The sequence below is a fragment of the Rhinopithecus bieti genome, unplaced genomic scaffold (assembly GCF_001698545.2).
Source record: "Rhinopithecus bieti isolate Rb0 unplaced genomic scaffold, ASM169854v2 scaffold_63316, whole genome shotgun sequence".
NCBI lineage: Eukaryota > Metazoa > Chordata > Mammalia > Primates > Cercopithecidae > Rhinopithecus > Rhinopithecus bieti.
Window position 1 is genome coordinate 1,874,881 of NW_016824497.1, and position 13,015 is coordinate 1,887,895.

Sequence of the window (13,015 nt, forward strand, 5' to 3'; positions counted from 1 at the left end):
GAGTCTCGCTCTGTCGCCCAGGCTGGAGTGCAGTGGCCGGATCTCAGCTCACTGCAAGCTCCGCCTCCTGGGTTTATGCCATTCTCCTGCCTCAGCCTCCAGAGTAGCTGGGACTACAGGCACCCGCCATCTCCCCGGCTAGTGTTTTGTATTTTTTTTAGTAGAGACGGGGTTTCACCGTGTTAGCCAGGATGGTCTCGATCTCCTGACCTCATGATCCACCCGTCTCAGCCTCCCAAAGTGCTGGGATTACAGGCTTGAGCCACCGCGCCCGGCCGAATGTGCTTACTTGTTAATGCACATGGATAATGATGGTGCATTATCTGTTTTCTCCTCTGTTAAATGTCTGTTTTCTCCTCTGTTAAATGAGATGCTGTCTGTTTTCTCCTCTGTTAAATGAGAGGGTCAGAGTTGCTGATTTTTGTTTTTTTAGACAGAGTCTCCCTCTGTCACCCAGTCTGGAGTGCAGTGGCCTGATCTTGGCTCACTGCAACCTCTGCCTCCCCAGTTCAAGTGATTCTCCTGACTCCCGATTAGCTGGGATTATAGGCACCTGCCACCATGCCCAGCTAATTTTTGTATTTTTAGTAAAGATGGGGTTTCACCATGTTGGCCATGGTTGGCCAGGCTTGTCTTGAACTCCTGACCTCAGGTGATCCACCCACCTCAGCTTCCCAAAATGCTAGGATTACAGGTGTGAGCCACTGTGCCCAGCATCATAGTCAGTGATTTTTAAGTCTCCAACCCAACATGCTAAATTCTGTAAGCTGTGGCTGGGAAGATTTATCTCATCGTTGAGAGCTCCCTTGATCTCTCAGGGATTGGGGACACCTTGGGAATATGCTACAGTCAGCATCATTCTAGCTTCTTGTTTTGTTCACTAGGGGCCTCCTAAAGGACCCCAAACAATGATGATTGGATAATTTAGACTTGGGGGCAGAGTGAGGAGCCCATTCTCTGAAAAAAAAAATCATAGAATCATAGAGGTATTTTCATTTATGTTACAGGCTTCCCTGGTACTGGTAATTCCCAGCAGCTTTCTATAATCCCAAAGGTCAGAAATAAACTGCCAAAAAAAGTTTACTAAATCATGTTCTGGTCTGGGATACAGCCCTGAAATGCACTTTGAGCAAGAAAGACTTTGTAGAGGAGAAAAAAGGTGGACCAATGAGGAATGGGCTAGAACCAGAGGAAAGTGAACATTCTTGGTTTAAATATCCACAATGTTCTAAGTTTTTCATGTGTACTAGAGAGAAGCTTGAGGCTTCTACACTTCCCTGTGGGTAGTTTTAAAAAGCTATTGTAGCAAAACAGAGGCTGGTGGTGACTATGCTTATCTTTTAGAAGAGCCATCATTGCATTTCTGCAGCACAGAATAGATATGTGTTTTTTACTCTTAGTGGTGGAGTTTATGTATGACTCATGATGTTTGGTTATTAATCATCTAATGACACTAAATACTGCTTAGTTAGCTGAGTATTCCCTTTAGGAAACCAGATATTGCTAAAGTCACTGTTCGACTTAATGGGGAAAATTCCACTAACATATAAAATAAATGATTTATAATTCAAAAATGTAAATCCTCTATTGGTATTACATACTATAAAAAGGACAATTGTCTACATAATTACATAACATGCATGTAAGGATCAATATTTAATTAAGACTATTGCTGTATTCTCATTGGGAGTTAGAGCCCGATATTCTCAATTGGGTGAGAATTTCAGCCAAATGGTCTATCCATTTTCTTTTTTTTTCTTTTTGAGACGGATCTGGCTTTGTCACCCAGGCTGGAGTGCAATGGTGCGATCTTGGCTCACTGCAACCTCTGCCTCCTGGGTTCAAGCAATTCTCCTGTCTCAGCCTCCCAAGTAGCTGGAATTACAGGCGCTTGCCACCATACCTGGCTGATTTTTGTATTTTTAGGAGAGGTGGGGTTTCACCATGTTGGCCAGGCTGGTGTCAAACTCCTGACCTCAGGTGATCTGCCTGCCTTGGGCTCCCAAAGTGCTGGGATTACAGGCGTGAGCCACTGTGCCCAGCCAGTCTATTTTCTATTTTCCCAAAGTAACTTGTGAGAAATGTCTTAGGCTAGAATTTGCTTATATATTTTCCATCTTGCACATGGTTAAAATGTGCAGTTTCCTAAACCAGTGGTTCTCAAACATCAGCATGCATTAGAATCACCTGGAGGGCTGGTTAAAACACAGATTTCCAGGGTTTCTGATTTAGTAAGTCTGGTGGTTGGACCTGAGAATCTGCATTTCCAACCAGTGATCCCAAGTGATGCTGATGCTGCAGGTCTGGCGACCACACTGTCTTGAACTAACACCTCTGAATAAAAATCTAATTGGATTCCGAATGCCATAGATGCAGTTTGGAGATTGTTTTTCAAAGCAGAATATCCATTTGTGGCATAAAACAGTTTATCATTGTTATTACCTGAAGTAATTTCTCTTTCCTTTGTGTTTTTAGAGGAGTTTTGTTGGCTGCTTTTATCAGGCATTAGGCCTTGTATTATATTCATTTGTGCCTATGTTTTATCTCCTTTGTGACTGTGAGCTCTTTGAAGGACTGTGTTCATCTTTAAATCCTTATTGTACCTTACATCTTGTAGACTTCAAATCATTGTTTGGCAAATTGAATTTAGTTATGTATACATGTTTTGTGCCTAGTTTCCTACATGTAATAATTATAAATAACAAACATCAAGTTAAATATGCAGCTCATATATTCGGTTTTTTTTTTTTTTTTTTTTTTTTTTTTTTTGAGACAGAGTCTCACTCTGCCATCCAGGCTGGAGTGCAGTGGCGTGGTCTCTGCTCACTGCAACCTCCGCCTCCTGGGTTCAAGCGATTCTCCTGCCTCAGCCTCCCAAGTAGCTGGGATTATAGGCATGCACCACTGTGCCCAGCTAAAATAAGATTTATTCAGACTTTTTGGCTTACAGATGTTAGATCTGAGGCATTTCAGCTTTGGAACAGACCATAAGGATAATTCAAGTCCAAAGGTCCTTAAAGTCCACCACATCTCCTCTACAGCCTACTCATACTCACCTTTAGTTAAACAAACGAAAAACACAAAACACAAAATTCCAAAAACCTGGGGTGAGGGAGGCACCTTCCTTCCTGGGGTCCATTCCAAATTTGAGAAGGTGATCGAACCTTGCCTTTCTACTTCTACCCAATGACCCTATTTCAACCCCTTTTGATATCCTGTTTAGATAGGATGTTCCCCACGTCTGTTATTCCCCATTTGTTTCCCCTTTCCTTCCTTATTCCTAGATCTCCCTGCTCCAGAAGCAAGGGGGCAGCCACAGCCGCACAGCCTCTAGCTGCTGGCTGCTCAGGGCACACAGGCTTGCTATTGACAAGTCTGAATCATGACTGATGAAGGGAGTGCTTTCTCTCTAGAAAACAATTTGGCAACTTTCTACTTCAAACCCAGGCTCACTACAGAATTTCTTACCAGGATGACTTTCCTGGCAGTTGTCTGCAGTACTATCAAGAGACAACATGGACTTCAATGATCAAAGAGGGGAGAAAAAGGTTTAAAAGAAAAACAAGTCTCCATCAAAGGTAATAACCACAATGAGAAATATACATAGCTATGTGCTTATAGGTCTTAGTTCACATTCCCCTCATTAAAATTATAGCTCAAGAAATAAAGGGCTATGTTTAATGACTTAGGTATATAAATATACTTCATTCGTATATTTTTTACTCACTAAAATCAATCCAAACAAGTATTACCTCAAACCATAATCTTCTACTATATTTTATAATTTTACTTTCAATTGCCATGTATTTTTCCCACTGATGTTCACAAATTCACAGGAAACATCAGCAATGTACTAAATAAAATATGAATGGAATCAACAAATAGAACTATAAATTTAATTCATGCACTTGTAAAATTTAGACCAAAGAATACAAATGTCTATTAAAAATACAGTAAAGCATGGTGGCTCACACCTGTAATCCCGGCACTTTGGGAGGCCAAAGTGGGTGAATCATCTGAGGTCAGGAGTTCGAGACCAGCCTGGCCAATGTGGTGAAAGTCCATCTCTACTAAAATACAAAAATTAGGGCTGGGCATGGTGGCTCACACCTGTAATCCCAGCACTTTGGGAGGCCGAGGTGGGCGGATCACGAGGTCAGGAAATTGAGACCATACTGGCTAAGACAGTGAAACCTTGTCTCTACTAAAAATACAAAAAATTAGTCGAGTGTGGTAGTGGGCGCCTGTAGTCCCAGCTACTCCGGAGGCTGAGGCAGGAGAATGGCGTGAACCCGGGAGGTGGAGCTAGGGGTGAGCGGACACCACACCACTGCACTCCAGCCTGGGTGGCAGAGCAAGACTCTGTCTCAAAAAAAAAAAAAGAAAAGAAAAGAAAAAAAAAAATTAGCTGGGTGTGATGGTGGGCACCTGTAATCCCACTACTCAGGAGGCTGAGGCAGGAGAATCACTTGAATCCAGGAGGCAGAGGTTGCAGTGAGCCAAGATTGTGCCACTGCACTCCAGCCTGGGTGACAGAGTGAGACTCTGTTTCAAAAAACAACAACAACAACAACAACAAAAAGAAACCGAAACAATAGATTTAAAATACTACAGTTTAGAATCCTGTTGAGTTCTGCATTATTGGGAGCAAAATAAAATCATGGACATAAATACTTTGAGAAAAGCAAGAGAGACACATGACATAAAATGAAAGTTTCCATGCTAGAGATGGACATGGATATATAGAAGACATGTGACATACACAAGTCAGAATGGAAAAGAAAGCAAGACATAGAATTTATACGAATAAAACTCACATAGAGATAAGAGAAATAAGCTTTCATGGTATCTGATGTAGACTTTTAGGAAGTTGCCACCAAATATTTTTAAAATTAGGACACATTTTCCCAACCATAAGCATAAATGAGTTAGCCTTGATATTTGCCTCATGAATTGGGTAAAATTAAGCTGAGGGCCAGATGTTTTCCATCTGTGTTTTAGATTATGCTAAACATAAAATGATTAGAAAGCACCCATATATGACTGGTTTAACTATATGAAAAAATCAGATGACATGAAGACACTGCCTTAGACTTTAGAAAATTTTAGTGTATTTTGATGTCAGAATTTTGACAAGTAATGAAAATATTAGATGAATAGTTTTACTGTTAAACAAACTTCCATTTCATAATAGGCATAATGAATCTTCATACTGCTGAAACAACTTTTTAAAAAGGGAAAGCTGCAGATTTTCCAGGTGGTATCAAACTGAGAGCTGGGTTTATTTACCCTGAATTAAATTTTGGTATTAGGTAGACAACCAAAATGTATTAGTTAATGTGGGTTATTATGTGTTGTGCAGATACTACTATAGTTTATATGCATGGGTTGATTTATGAATTAAGTCTCATATATCCAGTGGAGGATTATATTTTAGATAATTGCTGAAGACATGGAAAGAAAAGTGCATAAAGTCTAGAAAGGGAAGTCATCAAAATGTCAGCATGAAACTATATCAATCTTCATGTACAAATCTTCAATTGGTAATAAGTTGTAATAGCAAAACAACTGAGAAACTATCAATCCATAGCTGTTTGATTACATCTTTGTTGAACAAATACCACTTGTTCATTATAGTCAGGAACATTAAATTATTCTACAATGTCCATAAATTAATCTGAAACACTGCTGTCTCTGGCAACATATCAGATTCTTTAAAAATAATCAAGGAAGGAGCAACTGATATCAAGATCTTTATACAAAAATGTGTTGAGTCTGAACAGCATCAGAGAAAAATTTACTGTCTATATTAAAGAAATCACATGCCACACTAATCAGGTTACCATTATAGTGGTCCAATAATGAAACATGTTCTTTTGTTGTATTAATCTAAACATATATCTCATTACCAACATACATCTTACCTATTTTTTTTTTTTTGGAGATGGAGTCTCACTCTGTCGCCCAGGCTGGAGTGCAGTGGCTGGATCTCAGCTCACTGCAAGCTCCGCCTCCCGGGTTTACGCCATTCTCCTGCCTCAGCCTCCTGAGTAGCTGGGACTACAGGCGCCCGCCACCTTGCCCGGCTAGTTTTTTGTATTTTTTAGTAGAGACGGGGTTTCACCGTGTTAGCCAGGATGGTCTCGATCTCCTGACCTCGTGATCCGCCCGTCTCGGCCTCCCAAAGTGCTGGGATTACAGGCTTGAGCCACCGCGCCCGGCCATCTTACCTATTTTCCTTATTTTTTCCTACTCTATTGAACTATGTTGGTGCTTAACATTTCAAAACTGCCCTGGGTCTCATACTCTTTTAAAGTTCTCTCTATCATGCAAACCAGAAGAAGGTCATGATATTTAACAGAAAATTAATATCATTTGTTTTGAGTGGCCCTCAATTTGGGACATTAGCAAACTATAATTGCACTTACTATAACACAAAGCTTAAGGTTTGAATCTGATTCTATAACACAGGCTATTTCCCAGTGAGAATGGTCAACTTACCTTGACTTGTCATTATTTAATGTGATGAGCTAATGCAAGTAAAGTGGCTTGCAATTTTGGAGTCCTAAACAACTTACTAGATGTTTACATGAATTTGAAGTCATAGCTACAGCTATAACAACATTCTGTGAAACAGTCATAGCAGAAATGAAATAAATAGAAAACACTGACGATGTTGCTTTAAACTAATACTGAAAACCCCACAATATTAGAATAGAAAATAGTACATCTTGGGGTAAAAAAAACTGACTTCTACAAATGTCATTGTTTCAAATAGGTTTCTGCAAGAGGCATTCTTGGCAAGATTAATTTTTTAATTGGCATGTCTTGTTTGATTAAGGTAAAATAATTTAAAAGAATATACAATATAAGGCAGGGCACAGTGGCTCATGCCTGTTAATCTCAGCATTTTGGGAGGCCAAGGTGGGCAGATCATAAGGTCAGGAGATTGAGACCATCCTGGCCAACATGGTAAAACCCCGTCTCTACTAAACATACAAAAATCAGCCGGGTGTGGTGGCGGGCACCTGTAGTCCCAGCTACTCAGGAGGCTGAGGCAGGAGAACTGCTTGAACCCGGGAGGCAGAGGTTGCAGTTAGCTGAGATGGTGCCACTGCACTGTAGCCTGGCGACAGAGCGAGACTCCATTTCAAAAAAAAAAGAAAGAAAGAAAGAAAATATAATATAGTCATAAGATTTAAACACTAGTTGAAACTAGAAAATAACATGGAGATTACAGTTGTATTTTCTTTAACATTATTTACTTCCATTCATTATCAGAACTATTTAAAACTAGTGATCAGTTAAGGGTATTATTGCACAATTTTTTCTTGAGAAAAGCAGAAAACTACAGTGTTAATAAATTCAGAAATGCACAATTCTAAATTAACTAATTTACTGATATTTCAATTTCTCCATGTTTCCATGTTCTTGCTCAAAATGGTCCAAAAACTGTTAAAATTAAAGTAACATCACACGAATTTTAGTATTTTTAAAGAATGTAACACTCTACATTATATTTGCATGCTAACAAAACAGTTGCTTTAAAATCTACAATGTCTACTGACATTTGAGGCAATCATTAACATACTTTCTTCAATTAGTTTTTTAAACTTAATTGAATTGTGTGCTGGGATCTTTAAGTGAAACCTTGAATAAAGTTGGTGGGTTAAACTTACTTTTTAAATGCTGCCTACTTTGTAAATGTTGCAAATTCTATCAGATTTGCAGTGGTACAATGAGCAAGCCTTTCAGTTGTACCAAGTTAAAGACCATACTTTTTCAATTTGCAGGTGCAATTAAGTAAAACCATAAGAAAGTTATTTTGTCATATGACTTTGTTCTGCTTTAAAAAATTGTATATAGTTTATCTAGTTTTTCCTCTTAATAACCACAAAGTTATCTATCTCCAATATCTCATTTCTTTAGATATTAAATTCCATATACTTAACCAAAAAATTATAAGAAAACTTTATCTTCAACACTTCTTCTGTTTGGATACTTAAATAAATGATTGGCTCTGTCAATAATAGCTAGTAGACTCATTTTAAATTGCTATTTTCTTTCTCTACCAAGGTCATTCTTTTAGATGAAAGAATCATTTCAAATCATTTCAAAAAGACCAAAGCCCGTGGTCTTTTCACTCTCTAACAAGGATTCCTCTTTCCCACCACTTTTCAAAAATCCTTTTCTGAATCTATAGTTGATCCTGGGGTATGGTTCAGATGGGAGTTTCTGTAACTTTTTAGGGAAAGGTGAGAGTTTCTGTAACTTTTCACATTGATTTATACATCAAAATGTGTAATCTTAATATAGTGACTTAGATCTAATGATTTTGATTAAGATTACATATTTAGGTGTATATTAATGTTACTGCCTAGCAACTTCATCACTATTGCTTGCAAAACTGCCACACCCTTGAAATTTTAACCCAAACTCCTCTTACCAGGTGAAGAACCATGAAGACTCACATTCTAATTAGTCATTAAATAGTTCCAATATCCGTTATTCTATGGCATATTGCCACTATGAATCTAATATTCATTTACTACCTTGTCCCAAGTTACAGAATTAAAAAATGCTATTTCTTAGGAGTATAAAAGTAATTTTCACCCGAATTATGTTGATGCTTGTGTTTTACTTCATATAAGAATTCAAGAACAACCCTCAAAGCTTTTAAGAACTGATCCTTCAGTTTGACTTCAAACAAAAGGCAAGGTAAAAGCAGTTTGTAAACTGTGAAATCCTATCAATTTGGACACACTTCTACTATCATGAAAAGATTATTCGGCTCTATTAAAATTTGGCATTAATGATGCTAGCTTAACATGTTAATAAAATTTAGAACATTTTCTGTTCTTTGCTAATCTTAAATCAGAAGATTTAACTGCTGATTAAACGTTCAGTTACAGGTTTAAAAACTCAAATATTAGAAAATATCAAGGAGTTAGACACTTGATAAAACATTTGTAAACTTCAAAACTTCAACTTTTAGAGAAAGGCGAGGCACCTAGACAAAAAAAAACACCCTATTTCCACATTTTGAAACCATGAGTATTCCTGGTTCTTCCCTGAGAAAATCTTAGACTACTTCAATGATTTAAAACATAATAATATTCAGATACAAAATGGAACTAAACGTCCTGGCCTAACCAGAAATCCCTGGGTTGTTACTGTGAAATAAGACTTGTTAAGATTTCCACAGCAAGATTAAGAAGAAAACAAGCAAGACAACGCTGGGTAATCGTGACGGGACTGAAATACAGGAGTGACGTCTGGGAAACTATCTTCTTGGTTCTTTCCCAGGCAAAGACCAACCTGAACAAGGGTCTCGTTTCTCTGTACCTCTCCACAGTCTCACCTGTGAACAGACCCTCGCGCCTCTAATACCTCTCTTAACACCAGCATAGTTGTAACCTGTCGCGAGAGTACCAACAAATGGAAAGCCACAAGGAATTCGTCAGATAAAAGCAAACTTGGAAGAGAAACAGTCTCGGGTGAAGTCCTAAGGCCGCATGAGAAACTCAAGTTGTGATTGAAAAATCTTGCCCTACCTCTTTACCACAAAACGGAATTGCCTGCCTTTTTCCATTCCTGAACCCAACACATTTGCCCAGATTCTTCCAAACCAAAGAAACCTCCGACATAGACAGACTATAGGAACCATCAAATTCCCGGTGAAACCCTACCCCTTAGTACAGCCTCCCAGAAGAAGAAAAGATCAAATGAGACCGGCTCAGCGGGGTCTTCCTGTAGTGACCCCTGAGTTAACGTATTTATTTTCACGGTGCAACTGCTGATCACTTTACAGAGACATATCATGCTGTAGCTCTGCATGGAGCTGAAGACAAAAGCAACATTTTAATTAATGTTATAATTATTATAATTATTTTTAACAAAGCTATTAAATAACCTGTACAAAGCCCAAACCGGTCCTAGCGAAAACCCGAGCACTATTTCAAATCTCCCAAGTTCCTTTCGCTTCAATTCAGCAGCATTTCCTATATACAAGGCCAGCCCAAGGTGGTCCCCCAAAACTGTAGGTCTCCCAGACGGTGGGAACGGTTTAGAGTTTGGAACCGCCCTGGGGTAAGGCAGAGCTCCCAATTATAACCCAAATGCCCCAGCACCAACCCTACCGCCCTGCTCCTGGGCACTGGGTCCCTGTGTCCGAGGGTAAGGGAAGCTGGGAGCCTGGCTCCATTTTGGGAGGCAGGCAACAGAGAGGGGGTCCGTCTGCTGAGTCTCCCCTCCGCCAGCTGCCCACAGGTCCCCGGATCTCCCGCAGAGGTGCTGGGAAGGGGGTCCACCTCCAGGATGGCTCACAGGTCCCGCGTGTCCTCTCGCTTAACCCCGGCCTCAGCGACTTTGAGCTTCTTATTCTGGTGCGTCTTGACATGCTTGGCGAGGTGGTCGCTGCGCATGAAGCGCTTGCCGCACTCGGGACAGGCGAAGCGCTTCTCGCCCGTGTGAGTTCGCAGGTGCCGCTGCAGCTCGTCCGAGCGCGTGAAGCTCTTCCCGCAGAAGAGCCAGTTGCACACGAAAGGCCGCTCGCCCGTGTGCCAGCGCAGGTGCGCCTTCAGGTGCGACGTCTTCCCGTACACCTTGCCGCAGCCCGGCACGTGGCACACGTGCTGCTTCTTCTTGCCCGGCTCCGCCTCGGGGGCGCCGCCCGCCGCCTGGCAGTTGGGGCAGCGGCAGCGGCGGCACCTCCTGGCCGTGGCCGCCAGGGGGGCCTTGGTCTGCAGCAGCGCGGCGATCTGGCTCTGGTACTGCGCAAAGTCCGACGGGCCCAACACCAAGCCTCTTTGCAGGGCGGCGGCGGCTGCAGCAGCAGCGGCCGCAGAGGCCGGGAAGCGGGGCGCGTGGGGAGCCCCGGCACAAGCTCCGGAGAGGCCGCTTCCCGGAACCCCGGAGGCCCCGGTCCGGCCCCGCCTGCGGGATGCTCCACCACGGGAGGTCGTCGGGGCCGGGTTGGGTGACAACTGGCGGCAGGTGGGCGGCGGGGCGGCGGCGGTGGCGGGGGCAGCAGGTTGGAGTAGCCGGGCGGCAGCGCGGCCTGCGCCGCGTAGGGCACGTACGCGGGCGCGCAGCTGGCGGGCAGAGCCGCCATGCTCGAGGGCAGCATCTTGACCGGCGAGAACTCGTAGGGGTATGTGGGGTCGGCGGGGGGTGTGAGGGGAAGCTCGTGCGCAGCCCCGAAGGACGGCTGCAGGTGCGTCTTCTGCGGCGTCAGCCCCAGGCTGGGGTGCGGGGGCGGCAGTGCGCCTGGCGAGTGCGCCGGCATGTCAGCGGTCCACGGGTGGAAGAGCCTGGAGGGTGAGCCCAGCGCGGGGTCGTAGGGCACCTGCAGGAAGTCCGGGGGCGCCGTGGCGCCGGGCTGGCCGATGCGGCTACAGGTGGCGGCCAGCAGTGCCAGGGGCGAGTGCTTGCCCAGGTCCGGGGAGGCGCTGGGGGTGCGGTCCTGCATAGGCGGCGAGGGAGGGCGGAGAAGAGACAAAAGGTTAGCTCCAAGCGCGGACTCCGGGCCAGCCCGCCGCCCCCACGCCCGCTATTATACTGTCGCCACTCCTCCGTCCCAGCCGTCCCTCCCCCGCCACCGCACTCCACGCACGCACCCACCGGCCGCGGGAAACTTTTGGTGCCTGCACTACCTGAACGTGGGGCACGCGAGCGCTTCTTGCTAAACTACTTGGTGCACTGAGACGCCGTCCAGCCTTAGAGGAAGCAGGCGCAAAGTGGGAGGGGGAGGCGTCCGACGGGCCGCTCCCGGCTCCGTGGTCAGTAAGAGTCCGGAAACACCCACAACCCTGCCGCCCAGCCACCCTCCCTCCCATCTTTTAAGCTCTCTTGTCCTCACTGTCCTCGCGCTCCTCCCCGGCCCGCCCCAGGCTGAAGTCAGCAGGAGGGCCCAGCAGGGTGAGCTCCCGTCCTATTCTCGGCCAGCCGGGCACCTCCGAACAATCCTGGACCCACGCCTCCCTCCCGCAAAGGCCACACCGGATTAGGTGTGAAGTTGGCGTGGGTACCCCTAGGCCTGGCTCCGGCTGCACCCATCGGTGGGGTTCCCTTTGAGGTTCAAGGTGCACGGAGTACCAGGAGAGATCCGGACGTGGCCTTTTCCACCTTTCTCCCGCCCCCTCCGGGCTCGGCCCTAACCTGGAGAAAGGCCTGCAGCGAGTCGTTCCGGAGGACGGCCACCGCGGCCATGGTTACGGCTTGCAGGCCGCTGGCTGCGGAGCGGAGCGCCGCCACCGAGGCATGGACACCCGAAGGCGAGGACGAACGGCCGCCCAGCCTGCCTCCCCGGCGCCTACTCTGCGCGCCGGGGCCCTCCCCGCCCTCGCCCCTCGCCGCACCCCGCTCGCTAGCCCCGCGCGCGGTCTGAACGCTTCAGGATCACCTCCAAGAATTTGATAAGGACTTTGCTGGGCCGCCAGCCAGTCAGAGGGAAGATTTATGGCTTTGAAGTTTGCCGCTACCCAATCATCAAAGAATAGCGGCTCTTTCAGAAGCGAAAGCAAATCCTTTGAATCCACAAAGCTCCTATGGTGTGTTTGTTGGTCTGGATAAAAGAACTGATTATTAGGGGGGATGGGAAGGGAGGAGATAAAGGCGGGACAATTAATGAAGTAATCACTATGTGGGAAATGTATATACACAAATAATTGGATTTTCCTGATCAAAGGGGGTCTTGCCGCCTGGAGACCCGCGCTTGGGTTGCTCGAGACACACTTCCCGCCCTCCCACCCCCCCATACACACTTGCAATTAAAGATTTGCACCGAGGCAGCGCCCAAAGTGACAAAGTGTCTTTGTTATCTCTAGAAAAATCTGCCTTCAGCTTCCAGGCGCCGGACTTTGAGATGGGAAGGAATGTAACTCTCCCCTGTATTTATTTGCACACCCGGCACCCTCGCCGCACACTCACCCGCCCGCGCACACAGCGGACCCAAGCGAGGCCCCCGGTGGAGCGTGGGACCGACCGCACCCGGCCCGCCGCGTGTCCCCGCCCG

General features: G+C 45.0%; 1 protein-coding gene across 1 annotated transcript; it reads right to left on the reverse strand.

Annotated features, from left to right (window-relative positions):
- Window positions 1-9,736: 9,736 nt before the first annotated feature.
- On the reverse strand, window positions 9,737-12,784 carry SP5 (Sp5 transcription factor). The gene is given in 5 exon segments (XM_017862372.1): window positions 9,737-10,926; window positions 10,928-10,970; window positions 10,973-11,008; window positions 11,011-11,464; window positions 12,160-12,784. Coding segments are annotated over 5 exon segments (1,188 nt in total). The 5' UTR covers window positions 12,211-12,784; the 3' UTR covers window positions 9,737-10,322.
- Window positions 12,785-13,015: the final 231 nt, after the last annotated feature.